The following is an 18039-nucleotide window of genomic DNA, read 5'->3' on the forward strand; positions in this document are numbered from 1 at the left end:
TGTCTGTGAAAGTGAAAATAAAATATCGCGAAAAAGAATTCGTCTCGTATGTATAAAAACGCGTCTCAATCAGCGAATAAACTCGAGGTAGGAATGAAAGTTCCAGCAACTTTTTGTAATGCATGCGCAAAGTTTGCATGTCAGTTTGTTCTTTTTGTTTGAGTATGCCGTAAAGGCCAATCTAACTTGCATAAAAGTATTTTTTCTTGTAGATGGGAATCTTACCTTACTTTTTTCATGAAAAAAATGTGGAATAATTTTTAAAATGACATATATTCACTATCTTGACCAAAAAATATATATATTATCCAGGCAATGTGATGAGCACCTGTGAACTTCAAACTAGCAATAAACTTGCGAGATGATGAAAGCAATGTTCAAATATCCTAATACATATACGTTTATCAGTTACTGCTATGAAACTAGCTAATTGCATTAAAATCCATCCATTACATTTGCACTTTTCGGCTAATACTTGGGGCTACTCATTTAGGATTTGACTTGTATTGCCTGTGACCAGAATTGTAAAAAGGTAAAAGCACGCTTGTCGATCCTACCACCTTTCAATGGTTTCAGTGCTTCCATTCTCCTTCAAATTGGAGATTAATCATCAAACTTGAATAATATTTTAGATCTATTGATGACATTTTAAGTATATGTATTAGCTGTCATCATATACACTATCAAATAAATTTAACCTTCTGAATTAAAACTTCATAAATCATACACGTCTGTTAAAGACGCTTCGTTGAAAGATCAAATTGAACATCAACCTTTATGACAAGTGGGATGATTTCAACTTTAAATGTTAATTAACCTACTTTGACAGCGATGATCCAATGTCCCCATCCTATAGATAATTCATTTCACAATTGTTGAGATGTGCTAGAGTATATTCGGACGTTGATGATTTGTATGCCCGTAGTAAATTCATTACTGCTTAAAAAGCAAGAATTTAGATATTATCCGATTGTGACAAAGCTATTAAATATGTTTATTTCCATTCAAATTCACGTTTAAATATAAAAAATCTCTTTGAGAACACATTGATGGTGGTCTCTGCGACATTAATTGATTAGCAGTATCCAAATTTCCATGTTGTATATTTTTATACTTAATATTCAATTTGTTTTTAAAATAATGTTCAGTATTTTTTGAAGGATATTCCTGCGTTGCGACAACTGCCACCTGTGTTTTCGTGCTGATTGTGAGGCTTATGAAATAAAGCCCTATTGGCTCGAGAAGAACACAAGTACCCCCTGTGGCCACTGCTGCGCTGCAACCATGACACAACAGCAGTCTAAGAGTGAGATGTTAGAAACTTAGATAATTTATTGTTTTATTTTTTGCACCAGTTTTCGTCATTGTATCTCAGTATGACTGACAACCTGTGACATAATTAACATACTATTATATTATGTTATATACAAAGTATTGCAAAAAGAAACCACAGGGGCTGTGCAATGCTTAGCAGATGATGTTGCTTACAGCTCATCTCAAAGTGTCAATAGCCTCTGATGGACTTTGAACCGGACTGAGTTCAGAATATTGAGAAACTGGGTTCTTGGGGCTTAAACATCCTGAACCAAAGCTTCATCTGTGGAATCGATTACTTCATACTGTTGTCCACCGTCAATTGAATTTTAGCAGCAGTCACAGACAGTCCTTTTTTCTCATATTTCCCCTTTGTGGTTGTCGACGCCTGGACGGATTTACCAGGGTGGCTAAGCGTCGCAGTTGGGATCACTTCAGGCATCTGTTCAGAGCTTATCGCAATTGAAGCAGTCACATTCATTGTTCCGGTTACTTCTGCTGGGGTCCGGTCTTTTCAGGGTGGAGCTAGTATTTGAAGTCTCCCGTCGTTTACCCTCCTGTTTGGTCCTACGCTTGAGCTCTGGTGTACCATGGCACGTTTCATATTATGTCCCTATTCAATAACGGCACCTTCAATTTGCATCACTCGTCTTTACAAACTCTCTACTTGGACCTTAGATGCCATATAACACATTTTCAAGAAATCCATTTTTTTCCTAATATTCATGCTGTGTTTCCGCTCCTCCTTTTTCAGAGAAGATGGGGCCATTTTTGAAACAACCATTGGAGACGAGGCTGGTCTTGACGAACGGGAAGTCGTGGAAGCGAAGATATCTGGATTCTCCTCCTCATCCGAGGATATTTCCCTTAGTTATTTTCATTAACGATCATGAAATGCATTGTGTGTATGGATCGCCCACCTTATCATATCCACGGCATCTTCCAAAGAGCGCAGCCGCTGTTGTACTACTCTTTCGCCGGCTTCACGGTTCAGGGAGTTGTAACTTAACTCATAATCAGTCAGCCCAAGCGTCTAGCGATTGCTCTGCAAGTTGACGCCCGTTTTCCAAACAAATCTTGCATTCCAAACCGTCTTTCAAAACGTTGCATTGTTATACAACTTAAAGTCCGGAGACTGTTCCATTACCAGATCGTAGTACTCGCTTTGCCTTCAAAACACCAAGAAGATAGGTAAGTGGCCTTGGCATACTTACCTCTACTGAAAACATCCCAATTGGATTTTCCATCGAAGAGCAACGCTTTTTGAGGGATTGATACCCTTGATGAAAGTCACCGATGAGCATACACAAATATATCTAAAATAGCCTGTAAAGAGAGACAATAAGCACAATTTGTTTAACCAAAAACGTGACGATGTCCCCTTAAATAATGAACATAAAAATAGGAAGTATTGGATGTTATGGAGTACCACAAATGACAAAGAAATAAAGGCAATTCACAAAAGTCAATGCTGAATTTGAATGGACACTTTCCTGAAAAGGAATATAACATTCAAAACACAATAACCATATTTAGAACAAGCAAAACGATTAAAAACAAATTATGAAATTAGCTAAGAACCTTATGTATTGCTAAAATGATACTGACTGTAAAGAAAATGCTTTTTAGTTTACATGTTACATAGGCACTACACAAAAGATTACCAAATGCAATATAAATATACCAAATATTATTAAAACAAAATCGCTGAAAAATACAAAAATGAATCAAAGCGCTTAAGGCTTTCGACCAGCTACGTTATCTGTATGTTCATGTAATTTGCATAACAAATTTACATAAACATCTTAAGATAGTGTAAGCATGTTCACGAATTCCTTCGCAAATTCTTAGATTTTTTATGCTGATGCTAAATCAAAACAATAAAGTATTAGTCACCTGAAATAAATACTCATTCAATATGTGCAATGCCCGAATAATTCAAAAGTAAGGAGTTACTTAATTACCTAGAACTTTGATTTCATAAACATTGCACTGCCACGGATAAATCATTGAAGCATGTTTTAGTAAAATCCACTTTACACTTCAAACATGAGTCGTTTTTAATTTACTTGCTTAACCAAATACATCCAACAGAATTTTGGACATGTAAATAAAGTTTAGTCTTGAGGTCTCTGTCTACGATGACCGAATCCTCACGCAAAATTCCTCTGGATCACATCATCCACATAATATCCATTCCCTATATGTATTGATATATCTTAATATTGCCCTCAACCAATGTCACTCGTGGACAAAAGGAGCAGATTTATATCAGTGGTTTATAATTATGCATATGCAACATGCTCAAGACTCTGTGCTGAGACAAACTGAGAAATCTTCACACATTTTCCGCTGCACACGGTACACATGGCTATACTCATAAAAACGTAGCAGGCCGAAAGCCTGTCAATGTTTTTAGCGTTTTGATTTTATTGTTAACGTGTAAAATATGCATTTAGTATAGGTTAACAATTGTCGTGTAGCCATTTATTTTGTGTAAGTACGTACTTACAATCTTTATCAAAAACTGTCAATTATAAGACGAGTTAAGGCTATTTTGAACATAGAAACAGTAAATTTTCCGGGTTAATTTCCGGGGAATAAACCTGTTCGAAACCGAAGACCCAGATTCTATTTTAACCGATAGTTCTAGATCCATGGCCGTGAGTATTCAAGAATGTAAACACAGATACATACATGTATTTATTTTGTATCAGTACGCGTTCATTTCGAAACTATTTGCGTGTTCTGCTTCTTATTAAGTGTATCATAAGTCGTCTATTTTTTTAAATAATTGCGTTTTCTATTATTTGAATTGCAAAATTACGCAATTACGCTTATTTGCAATGTTTTAACGGCTCACCATAATCTGAATACTTATTAAAGCCATATAAAGAAAGCTCATCATGCCGAACGCAGCTCCGTAGCTATAGAGTAGATTTGTACTGTAAATTTATTCGTTGACCATCGTAGTTCTAACAGCGCTTGTGTACTCCCGCGCGTGCATTACTCCGTCAAATGTTAAAAATGTTATGTCGATCTGACGATGATAGATTCCTTTCTACGGTAATAAAGGTCTGCAAGCATACAGCCTAATAACAGTGTGAACTAAAAATTTAATCAAATTGAAGTTTATGCGATGAATAATAGCACTGATAATGTGAGGCGATTAATGAAACCGTACAATAAATACGTAGAAATACTCCCTGTTTATGTTCATTTTTCTGCACTTAGATTTAATATAGAAAATACTAGACCAGATTATACCCAAAGCATAAATATAAAAAAATCAAAATCAAATTTAAAAACAATCATATGTATCTAAGCAGAGCCAAGCACTTAAATGTAATAAATTGGTTTAAAAAATGTCAAAAACGAGAGATTCCAATTCAAACTTGGATAGCTCTAAAGGTTTCACGGGATAACCAAAATGAGGTGAGAGTGCACAGAATTACGCTGGCGACCTCTCAGTCTTTGTCGACATCGCACGGTCAACGGTGACGGTGGTGGACCTACAGGAAGTCGGATCGCAGTAATAATCAATTCCATTTACAAGTCCGAAGTCGAAACCTATCGTATCACAAATAGTTTATAAATGATTATGACGACGAAGGCTAGGATTTTTAAGAATGATGACTCTGAATGGCTGAAAAATATGAGATTTATTTAAGTCAAAACCCCTGGGTTCAATTAAAAAAAATAACGAGAATAAATTAAAAAAAACACGTGACATTTGGCAGGAAAATTAATGGGCCGCATAAAAATGCCAAAACTGTACTTTATTTACTAGAAATAAGAAAAACATTTGGTTGATTATACTAATTTGGATGACACCAGCGGTCAAAATAAACGGGACTTAAAGGGGGAACAAAAATTAATCACCCAAACAGTCGGTGCTCGCATCGCCAATTTTATAAAAACAGGGCTTCTTACATTCCCAGCTTCCAGTGTTGCCATGGAGATTGTCTAGTGTTCACTGTTGCCTCCTTTAAACCATCGAATGGAGTTTATAAAAGCATTGGCTACATGGAATATGTATTGTTTTAGAAGACCTCGTATATGCATGGTTAATGGTATAGTGCAGCCTTTTCGCAAACATTGAAATCGAATTTTTTAACACCTGTTAAGATTAAGATGTTTAGAGAAATTGTGGTTTGACGTAGCAACAGATCTAAGATGTGCAAGTCACGCCGAGATTCAAGTTTTATTACTCATAAAGCCCATAATTGAGCATTTCAGTGAACATTATACATACAAAGTAAAAGTGAAATAAACAGCTCACTGTGATGCAGATTTTTTTCAGAAGCTTACGAAGGCTAATTCATGAATAATGCATTATAATACTAGTATTCAGTCAAAAGTAAAGCAAATTAGTATTATGTACTCTGTAAACCAGGCATTGTATATTGGAACAAATATAAGAATTAAAAGTCAAACATGAACGGGCACAATACAGGTCGATATAAAAAAAATTTTTAATGCATTATCATGTTTAACTCATTTGACTTTAATGATTAAAACAAAACAGTTTATGATTTGTGTCCAGATAAAGACGTATAAACGAGATTCTGGCGCGCTTTCAACTGGGGAACACGTAGCTATTATAAATTAAACAAAATATAGATTTGATTTTCAAGAATAGCAGAACCAAACTCTCTCTAAATTAGTTTTCGAGTTATACTTGGTAAACTTTAACATAGAAATTTTGATCATATCAAATAAATGTCACAGAGTCATTATAGTATTACTCTCAGAATGTTCCATTTAATTGTGACAACATTTGTGTGAGTAAAGAACGCACCAGTGAACATCCACACGCTACTGAAATGATGTCTTTAAAGTTGTCTAATTAACAGCAATTTGACTAAAATCTGAACAAGGATATTAATGATGAAAGTTGCATTACATATTTCAAATGTCCATCGTACATTAGTCTAGTTCGCCCTTAGTTTATAAGTCCGAGTCTTTCAAGCTTCCGTCCTTGTATTCCACGTGGAGAAACAAACTGCTATTTTCGGGCTTCTCCAACTCATCCTTGTTCCCTCGCACCACCCGACACAGTGTTCGCAAAATAACTTTAGAGAATATGGTGAAGAACGTTCGAGGGGTGAACACAACGAAGCTCTATCAAAGTCGTACACACCATAGCTTTTAACGAGCGTATGCACGATGAGTATCTGGCTTTCATTTAAGGAATGAATTGTGGGCTTGATGTCATTATCGGGGTATGAACGCAATTGGGCTGGTTATATTTATACCAATAGTTCATTGTTTCATTCAATAATTGTTAAAAAATACTTCATTTCATTTAAGAAAACAATTCAGTAACTCTTCCCTACCCATCATTCTGTAAATAGAACGACCCGACTTTAACCGGAAGCATTTTTTCCAATGACGTCACAAAAACGCGGGAAAAGATCTGCCACTTGAAATCACTTTTAAACGTAAAATTCAAACTCTTATGGCAACAATTCATTTAAAATTCCTGAATCCTGAATCCGAGTTCTCGAAACCTCTTAATTAGCTTATCTCAATTAGCGCTAAAAACATATTTAAATTTGATTTTTATAAATGATAAATGATTTATTAGGATAATCAGGCAGATCAATTATACTTAAAGTCTAAAAACATTGTTTTTAAAGCACTCATTTTAGTAAAGAAATACAAAACAAAGTGAGCTAAAGGCCATCAGGAGTTTTCAAGAAATTGAGCACAAAAAAAGTGTTTAACACATGATGCGTTGATCCCATTATCAATATGTGATTGACCATAGAATAGACGCTCTTGGGTTTATGTCATATTTAGATGATAGCAGAATAGACGCGCTTAGGTTTATGTCATTTTTAGATGATAACACAATAGACGCGCTTAGGTTGATGTCATATTTAGATGGTCACAGAATAGACGCGCTTAGGTTGACGTCATATTTAGATGGTCACAGAATAGACGCGCCTAGGTTGACGTCATATTTAGATGGTCACAGAATAGACGCGCTTAGGTTGACGTCATTTTTAGATGGTCACAGAATAGACGCGCTTAGGTTGACGTCATATTTAGATGGTCACAGAATAGACGCGCTTAGGTTGACGTCATATTTAGATGGTCACAGAATAGACTCTTTTAGGTTGATGTCATATTTAGATAATTGCTGAATAGTTGCTCTTAATTAATGATCATATATACATTTACATTCACGTACGTATATAAATAAGTATTTTACAAAACTTTAATAATAAAGTACTACTGTACAACCGTACGCTGTATTTTAAGTGCAAATTAGTTTATATCGGCGATAAACGACCGCTTTGAAAACAAGTTCCATTTGCAATATATGATTCAAACCACGGGGCTATGTCAATTTAAAATCGGTGGAAGAACGGCTTGAAGATGGTTTAAACGGCATGTTTTATTAATCACACAAAGTAGAAATAATGACAAGAAAACCAGTCTATACACAATCGACGAGAGAGTCAAGACTTTGTCTGCTCGGAGCGATCGCCCTTGTCAAATATTTCGTTGACCGAGAGTTCCCGATCTCTATCTAGCAGGTCCTTGGTGCGGATGTAACGAGCCTTCTCCGCTTGTTCCCAGCGCTGGTCGAACTCTGGCATCTGATGAACCGTGCGCAGGGAACCATCCGGGTTATAAGTATCCGGGTCAAAGGCCGGGAACATCGCCTAAAATAGATTCGAAAACGGATATTCTATTTTTGAGTTGTTTACCTTGAGTAGTTCTTTTTTCTTACAGATATTAAAAAACCAAATAGCAATATAAACAATCGGACAGAACATTTTCATGAAGTTGCAATTGAACTGACATTAATGTTTGTTGATGAATATGCATCCATGCATTACTTGTGTCTGTCCTAAAGCGTAATAAAACCATTTTATGAAAACGAGTATGAAATAAGAAAAACCTTTGGCACTGGCTTGGATTTTTTGTCGTCTGCTTTTGACTTCGTGTCCGTTACAGCGGCGTCTGACGTTGACATGTCGATATCGTCTGCGTTGTTACCAAGACGATGGTTGATTTTATCGCGCGCCGCCTTCAGTTCGGAGTCGGTAAGGTCCGTGAGAGGCTTCGGCTTGTTCCGCCGTGGGCTGGATAAATTTCCGGTTCCGGTGTGTAGATTCTGAAAGATTATGTCACTAGTTTATCGTATTAAAGACATGCTCTTCGGATAAAAGATTATCATTTGAGAGGTAGCGAAGCATCACTTGAGAAGCTGATTGTATGTTATAATCCTGGTAGATTAAGCGAATGGAAAGATTAGCACGTTTACCCTTTCAAAAAACCTATAGTATGCACCGTAACTGCCATAAAGATAAACACGCCATTAACTTGGCTAAAGACCAAAAAACAAATTAATTGCAGCACAAAAAACAATGTTATCTTTGGTGCAAAAAATATGACAGAAAATTGTTTTTTGTTTAATTACCGGGAACAAAATTGCTGAAACAACATTTCTAATCCACATGGACATTGAACGTGTCAAATGATGGCAATACACGTCCACGTCCTCATGTCTAGATACAAACGTTGTTAAAGGCGCACAATATAGGTTGATGCATAAAAAATAATGATCAAATACCGAACATAGCATATGAATTAGGTATCGATAAAAATATAAGCTTTTATTTTTATTAATAGCTACGTGGCCACAAATATATTTTTTATTTGTACCATAAATATACGCTTTTTTGTTTTTATCATTAAAGTTAAATTAGTCAAACACGATTATGCATTAAGAAAATGTATCAGCCTGTATTGTGCGTCTTTAGAGTAATGTAACTTGGTTTGTTATATGTCATTGAAATCGAAAATAATGGACCGATCACAGCAAACGAAATAGCATATCGGACGTACGGGCGGATATCATACACAGCTAATACACTTACAAGTATGGGGACCAGTTTAATTTGAGTTTGTATACCGATGTCAAATGCTATCTATCTTGTTGAAACTTTTAACAAAGAGTGAAGGTTACTCTATCATACCGCTGTCTTTGAACCTTAAGTGCAAGCTTTGTAAATTGTTTACAAGGCCTAAGGAACTGTCAAATGGTCTGTATATAACTTGTTAACAATCATCCTTTGTCCTGTTATAAATTGACGGTGGTTGGGTTGTGCACAACGCTACATTGTGTAATAATTCACACTAACTTTTCACCGAATTTTAGGAATTGGCACAGACTGAATAGACAATATAATATGATATAAAATAATTTATTCAAAAGCTTTCTGTGTTTGCTAATCAAATATTATTGTAAATCCAACTCTATACTTTCCATACCTATGTGGTCGGAAATAAAATAACCGAATGAAAAGAAAAACAGTCCATCACATTCGAACATATTTGAAGGGAGTTTTATCATTGACCGAAGTTTTAAATTTAAACATAAAGATCTAATAAAGTCTTTTTTCATAGGTTTATCATATAACTCACAAACTTCTATTACTCAAATACTTTTAGAAGTGCTCGCACTTACCTGTCTGAAGAAATATAATTCAGGATCTTACATAGCTTTCACAATTCAAACTCCAAAATCAGAGGTATGCACAATATGGCTATATAATTATTATAAACAAAAAACGTTTTGAGTTTGATTCTGAAAAAGGTTTAACGAAACACTGTACAAGTCGTTGCACTCATAAAGATTCTAACTATCTTCCCAGCTCTTCCATATACATCCTTATAAAGTTCTGTTTCATATTCAATCGGAAGATTATTTTCGTATAGAGCCTTTCTCACTCTGTAAACCTTCACTCATTCAACGTTTGAAATGAAAAATGTCTTCAGTATATTCAAAATAAATCTCTTCAATAAGATCATTGTACCGATGGTCTTTTAAAAGTTACCCATGAAAAATCAAATACGTAAAGTTTCTGATTTTTATTTGATTTTATATCTACTTGCTTGTCATTGACTATTGACTATTGACTATTGATACAAAATCGGTAGCAAAGGTTATCGAAATCTTTTGTACATCAAAATTGGGTTTATGGCAATTTGGAATTAGAGAGCAATAAAGTGCCAGTCTCACGTCTTAATTTATAATTAAAATGGCATTAATATCTAGATTTAGTAATAGATACAAGCAGATTTGTGCCGCAGATAAGATATAATTTAAATTTTAAAGCCCTTTAAACGGGATGGGTTGTTTACAGTTTAATGCTTTGGAACACATACAAAATTATAATATAATGTTACATGTTCAGCGACTAATTGTATTTATTTACGCAAACTTTTCGGTCGACCGAATGCACTTCAATATATTATTCATCCTGCAGTTACTTAAAGCTCCCAGTGAGCCCCTGTATCGCGAATCGTTCTAGGGTGTTACCTCACCATTTGTGTATGCGTGCTTGATATGTGTCTATTGTTTATGCGTGTTGGTCTGTGTCTATTATTTATGCGTATTTGTTCTGTGTCTATTGTTTCTGAGTGTTGGTCTGTGTCTATTGTTTCTGAGTGTAAGTCTGTGTCTAATGTTTTTCAGTGTTGATCTGTGCCGATTGTTTCTGATTGTTGGGTCTGTATCTATTGTTTCTGAGTGTTGGTCTGTGTCTACTGTCTATGCGTGTTTGATATGTCTTTTGTTTCTGAGTGTTGGTCTGTGTCTATTATAATGCGTGTTTGATCTGTGGCTTTTGCTTATGCGTGTTGGTATGTGTTTATTGTTAGGCGTTTTCTTTTGCTTGTGCGTGTAGGTCTGTGTCTATTGATAGGCGTGTTTCGTTTGTGTCTAATGTTATCGCGTGTTTGGTCTGTGTTTTTTGTTTCGGTGTGTTTCATTTGTGTCTATATGTAGGCGTGTTTGGCCTCTACTTTTTGTGTATACGTATTGGCAGGTGTCTATCGTTAGGCGTGTTTGGTTTGTGCCTATTGTTTATGCATGTTTGGTCTATGTCTATTGTTCCTGAGTGATGGTCTGTGTCTTTTGTTTATGAGTGTTTGTCTGTGTTTATTGTTTATGAGTGTTGGTATGTGTCTATTGTTTATGTGTGTCTGTCTGTGTCTATTGTTTATGAGTGTTGGTCTGTGTCTACTGTTTCTGAGTGTTGGTCTGTGTCTATTGCTTATGAGTGTTGGTCTGTGCCTATTGTTTATGAGTGTTTGTCTGTGTCTATTGTTTATGCTTGTTGGTCTGTGTCTATTGTTTAAGCGTGTTGGTCTGTGTCTATTGTTTATGCGTATTTGTTCTGTGTCTATTGTTTCTGAGTGTTCGTCTGTGTCTATTGTTTCTGAGTGTAAGTATGTGTCTGTTGTTTATGAGTGTTGGTCTGTGTCTACTGTTTATGAGTGTTGGTCTGTGCCTATTGTTTCTGAGTGTTGGTGTGTGTCTATTGCTTATGAGTGTTGGTCTGTGCCTATTGTTTCTGAGTGTTGGTCTGTGTCTATTGCTTATGAGTGTTGGTCTGTGCCTATTGTTTATGAGTGTTGGTGTGTGTCTATTGCTTATGAGTGTTGGTCTGTGCCTATTGTTTCTGAGTGTTGGTCTGTGTCTATTGCTTATGAGTGTTGGTCTGTGCCTATTGTTTATGAGTGTTGGTCTGTGTCTATTGTTTATGCGTGTTGGTCTGTGTCTATTGTTTATGCGTGTTGGTCTGTGTCTATTGTTTATGCGTATTTGTTCTGTGTCTATTGTTTCTGAGTGTTGGTCTGTGTCTATTGTTTCTGAGTGTAAGTCTGTGTCTATTGTTTATGAGTGTTGGTCTGTGTCTACTGTTTATGAGTGTTGGTCTGTGCCTATTGTTTCTGAGTGTTGGTGTGTGTCTATTGCTTATGAGTGTTGGTCTGTGCCTATTGTTTCTGAGTGTTGGTGTGTGTCTATTGCTTATGAGTGTTGGTCTGTGTCTATTGTTTATGAGTGTTGGTGTGTGTCTATTGTTTATGTGTGTTTGTCTGTGTCTTTTGTTTATGAGTGTTGGTCTGTGTCTATTGTTTCTGAGTGTTGGTCCGTGCCTATTGTTTCTGAGTGTTGGTGTGTGTCTATTGTGTCTGAGTGTTGGTGTGTGTCTATTGTTTCTGAGTGTTGGTGTGTGTCTATTGTGTCTGAGTGTTGGTGTGTGTCTATTGTTTCTGAGTGTTGGTGTGTGTCTATTGTGTCTGAGTGTTGGTGTGTGTCTATTGCTTATGAGTGTTGGTGTGTGCCTATTGCTTATGAGTGTTGGTCTGTGCCTATTGTTTCTGAGTGTTGGTGTGTGTCTATTGTGTCTGAGTGTTAGTGTGTGTCTATTGCTTATGAGTGTTGGTTTGTGTCTATTGCTTATGAGTGTTAGTGTGTGCCTATTGCTTATGAGTGTTGGTCTGTGCCTATTGCTTATGAGTGTTGGTCTGTGCCTATTGCTTATGAGTGTTGGTCTGTGCCTATTGCTTATGAGTGTTGGTCTGTGCCTATTGCTTATGAGTGTTGGTCTGTGCCTATTGTTTCTGAGTGTTGGTGTGTGTCTATTGCTTATGAGTAATGGTCTGTGCCTATTGTGTATGTGTGTTTGTCTGTGTCTTTTGTTTATGAGTGTTGGCCTGTGTCTATTGTTAATGCGTGTTGGTCTGTGTCTATTGTTTATGCGTGTTGGTCTGTGTCTATTGTTTATGCGTGTACGTCTGTGTCTATGATTTATGAGTATTGGTCTGCGTCTATTGTTTCTGAGTGTTGGTATGTGTCTACTGTTTCTGAGTGTTTGTGTTTGTCTGTTGTTTATGCGTGTTGGTCTGTGTTTATTGTTCATGCGTATTGGTATATGTGTATTGTTTATGCTCGTTGGTCTGTGTCTAGTGTTTCTAGCTTGTCGCTGTAGTTTACATTGTGTTAGGGAAATGAATAATAAACAAATAGGGTTGAATAAAGTTGTTTTCGTCCTTGGAACAGTTGTGATCTTACTCTTTACCTTCCCATGTATAATTGTATAGTTTGTAGTCTTGTGAATATTTTCCACGACTTGTAAAAAGAGAGAAGTAAATGTTACCGTTGCATGGGTGGCCATTTTGTGTGGAAAAGGTTGGCAGCCAAAAACAAAAGTTATGGCCTAAAGTACACAAACATGAAGTATTCCCTGATCTTATATACATGCGCATCAACAGACCGGTATGTTTTTCAAATGCATTTCTAGCGGTGATAAGTAATTTGTTACTTATACTTTCAGAAAAAAATCATATTGGTTCCATGATTCTGATTGATGTTAGCGCGTTCACATATTCCGTGATAAAAATTTTGACTCGTGCAAAACGTTTTGACTTCATCAGAAAAAATCACCACGCGATTGGCTTATGTACGATGGAAGTAATATTTGAAAAAAATAGAACGGATGTATTTTTAATGTCACTATTAGAAGCACAAGGTCATTATAAATAGAAAAAGCGAAGAATGTAAACACACGCTATGTTTACTTTTATGACGTTTGAAGTAGGTAAACTGTTTGTATTGAAGCCGCTTAAGAACGCCTTATAGCTCCCAATATTTGTCAAGTTGCGTCGATTAAACCTGCTTTATGGACTTTAAGGTATCTGATTTTCTTTTTGTCATGTCATTGGCCGTCATGTTAAATGTTAGTGTCAGATGACCATATATCAGTTTTGTACCATTTTAAAAGGGAATTGCGTACTGGTTACTTGAATGTTAAGTAAATGCCCGTATAAAAACACTACAGATAAAGTTGTCGGCAGTTTTATTGCGTTCTTTATTTTAATTGAAATGGGAAGGGAGATAATCGTTTATTTTAATCTTTCGAGGTCAAAATAGCATGTTTGCAGCATCTCTATCAGTAAACTGTTTTACTATTCTTCCTCTATGTATTAAACCCTTTCAAAGGTTACCAAACTTATTTGGGGTCACCAAGAATCAAAATGGCATATTATCGTACATTGGACAAGATATGATAAGTACGTGTATTAATGGCCTTATATAGGTCTAAAAATGCAATACAACCAAAAGATCAAATTTACTCGTTTACTCAATTTTCATTTGACAGATTCAATGACTTTATAACATACGGATCCTGATTGATCACCCCTGAAGTATCGCGTTGTCCTGTTGTCAGCAAGTACTAACATAAACTTTAATGTTTACAAACTTCAGAACATTCAGAAAATACAAATAACCTTGAACCTATGTGTTAAATAAAACCGTGTTTCTAAAGTTGATTGTTAAAGCAGATGATATGAGGCTAAATCAAATTATGGTTATCTAGGAATGTGCTGGGAACTATTAGTGAAGGCTGAAGTCAAGAAATTGTTGAACTGATTTAACATTACTGCTCCAGAAGACTCAAATGATTTGCCTCATTGACCCAAGCAAGCAAAATCATAAATAACTGCGTATCTTGTTAGCACCTATATTGTGGCAAAAAAGAAAAACTTAACTATTTCACGTTCTAATTCTTACGCTCTCATACTATACTTCCCTGTATACGACTATACTTCCCTGTATACGACTATACTTCCCTGTATACGACTATACTTCCCTGTATACGACTATACTTCCCTGTATACGAGAGATCTAACAAAGGGACTAAACATCGATTTCAATGTAACCTGAAGGCGTTTAGGTGGTCTCCCTTTACACAATACAAAATAAACTTACCTTTTCTACATTCCCGTCGTTCCTCAACGATTGTGCGCCATTGGGTATGTCAGCCTGCCCATCTCTGGGAGTTCGGTCGTCCGTCCTTTCAGTGTTTATATTTTCTATATGCGGTAGAGGAGCGGAGGCCCGGTAAGAACTATTCCCCGCGTGTTCTCCCTGAAGGAGAGGGCTTTCACGATTGGTAAGTGGGCCACCACTTGGTCGTGTTCTTAACGGACTACTTCGTCTCAGAATGGGACTACTTCTATGCAACAATGACGTGTATTTGTTCAGTAAAACTGCCTTTTCCGTGTTAGTTGCCTTGTCCTGTAGATATCGCGGTACAAATGGTTGGTTTTCCCCTTGGGCTGATTTCAGATGGGGTGTTATACGTCCCAGCGTTTCTAAGTAAGCGTCACTCTTTGCATGTGCGGCAAGAACTGGCACTAATGCTGACGGATTGTTTTGTAAGAAAACTATGGCATCATAAAGCTTATTCTCATCCTCTGAATACACTGGGTTGATAGACTGGGTCACAAAGGCGTTACTCTTTTCATTGTCATCATATTGTTTGCGTTGCGTGTTCATTTGTTTGTACCTCGGCGAGGTCACAGTGAGCACGTGTTTATCTTTCTCTTTCGCCCTGTCGTCAAGCTTCGGCGGCCTATGTACGCCCTGCCGGATCCGTTCAAGCTCCTTCTCGATCATCTTCTTTTCCTTGTCCAGGGCGGCGAGGCGGTACTGCGCGACAAACTCCGCCCCGACGCGGCGGTTCTCCGCACGCCGCGCTTCCCGCCGATTCTTCCCTCGCGCGATCTCCTGGGACCGCATCATATGGGAATACCAACTCATGGCCGTGTAACAGGATGACGGCTCCGGGATGTATTTGTCGCCGAGGTAATCACTGTAACATGTGCTTTATCTTTCCCCCCGAATGACAGGATAAAAAAATGCTACACCGCTATTGTATTCATAATTCTAAAAGCAATACAATAATGACTCATATAATATTGACACTGCATGCATATGTGCTATGTTCCAGCAATTAGAAATATCCCTCTATATCCGCTTTTGGAACGGTCCCTTGGTCTAGCCTATTATATAATTCTCACATAATCACAGTCCTAATGACTCCTTAAAAAACCTCACAGTTCAAACGTCATGTATGTTCCACATTTTTTATTTGTTTTTGCTTCGTACAACCTCTTTTAAATAGTCACATAATGCACCGCACGAGAACTCGTGTATCACATGTATATATACAATCCTCTTTTACATTGTTGTTGTAATCAATTTATCCATCGATGTCCTCTTCGTCGCCTTCTGAAATAAAACCAGAATATAAATATGTATTTCCTCATTAAAATAACTTCCAAACGAATGGTTATAGGAACCGTTTATGTTCGTTTGTTACATGTATTTTGAAATTGAATGCCCTTAAATATGAATCTCCAATGTCACGCAATCTTTAATATTCGAATACGAATTGAAAATAACACTGAATATATGAATACCGTAACCTTACTGCACTATTTACCAACACCCAGTACCAGAAGTGGTCTTCATCGGTAAAAAATAACGCTAAACTCGTTAAAGCTGAAATATATTACCAATAAACAAATCCCATTACAAGAAAAAACGTCCAAATGCACTTACACCAAGGTAAAGATAAAACACAACTGTAAATAATGCACTTAAATTAATTTCATTTGCTACAAAAAACATTTTAAGTTCCAATGATTTAAATTGACGAAAACATTTAAATTTGCCGATTGATTAACTTGTTTGTTTGATTAAAGATTAAACTGAATAACTTGTGATAAAAACGGCTTATTTGGCATATAAATAATATAAACCTTATCATGCTATGGATGTGGTGGTCTTTAAAACTAATTTTTCAATTTTCATTTACTGATTAGTTACGTAATAAATTGTTTCTAATCTTAAAGTAAATAAGCGCATGCTGCCGATGCTATTTATTATTAGTGTTCGAAATGATATTTTGTCCAATAGAATTCCATTGTAATACAATGTACATTCATTTCGGTAAATGAGTAGTCAGCCGTTATTGATTTTAATGAGGTAAATCAGTCGATTTAAACATAGGCTGGGTTAGTAGACGAAATATAATCTCAAACACTAAAGACCTGTTATCAGCAATTAATAAACCACCTGACCAATATACCAGACCGTGTGTCAGAGGCACTGTGTTAAACCGACATACCAAAAATCTGGTACGGTGAACTTGTTGACGTCAATCTAAGGCGTTAATACTTAATTACCGCTAATAAATTCCAAACTTTAGAAGACGATAGTTTGCTGCTTTTCTAACGGTGTTTTTTGTTTAGGATATGACACAAAATAAGTATCGGAGTGAATAAGTCTGCGTGTCAATACCAAATGGCTTTAATTAGTAATAGGTGTTATCTGACATCTTATACACCGGCTTAATGTCCAGGTTCTTGTATAGTACACCTTGAGTACAGTGTATTAAACATCACAAAACATATCAGGAACAAATGAAAAAGTATTTAATCCGTGAAAGACACTGTCCGTATGTTGTTAATTTCTGTGAATAATAATGATCCGCTGTAAAAAAATGCTTTACCATTAAAAACACTGAATCGCTAGAAATCGCATTTAACATAAAAAAAATCATAAAACCACCGGAGCTTTATTCATTTCTCTGGTAACATCACGCCGTTCGTCGATTAACCTATTCCTTATTATTTTTTTCCAAATCTCTGATAAAGGTTCATAAAAAACGTATTATTTATTTCGATATCACGTATCCTTCGGCCTACGCACACCAGTACCATATCATATGTGAACACTGCCCTACCTACACCCTCTACCCTTCACCATACCTTTTAAAGCTGCACTCTCTCAGATTGATCGATATGACAACTTTTTGTATTCATTGTCTTGGAATCTGCTGATTTTGGCGTCAATGCTAACAATTTAGTCATACGAATTCACTCACAAATTAATATACTAAGACTCAATTGAATGAAAAAATGCCGAACTATTCATTTTTCGTTAAGTATTAGCCATAAAATATATTTTTTCGAACGTTATACAAAACAAAGTGATCTGATATTTCATTAGCAGTCTTATATCAGCGTTGTTCAGATATTTTCGTGCAATTTGGCTCATTTCAA

At 36.2% G+C, this 18039-nt stretch overlaps 1 protein-coding gene across 1 annotated transcript; it reads right to left on the minus strand.

The window, feature by feature from the left end:
* Positions 1 to 7695: 7695 nt before the first annotated feature.
* LOC128223546 (uncharacterized) lies at positions 7696 to 16211 on the minus strand. Its single transcript, XM_052932824.1, has 3 exons — positions 14897 to 16211; positions 8231 to 8446; positions 7696 to 7991 (listed from the first exon to the last, which is right to left on the minus strand). Exons 1-3 carry the CDS (start codon positions 15728 to 15730, stop codon positions 7785 to 7787), a joined length of 1257 nt encoding a protein of 418 aa, XP_052788784.1. The 5' UTR covers positions 15731 to 16211; the 3' UTR covers positions 7696 to 7784.
* Between the last annotated feature and the right edge of the window lie 1828 nt (positions 16212 to 18039).

This window comes from Mya arenaria, chromosome 17 (genome assembly GCF_026914265.1).
Source record: "Mya arenaria isolate MELC-2E11 chromosome 17, ASM2691426v1".
NCBI classification, from domain to species: Eukaryota; Metazoa; Mollusca; class Bivalvia; order Myida; family Myidae; genus Mya; species Mya arenaria.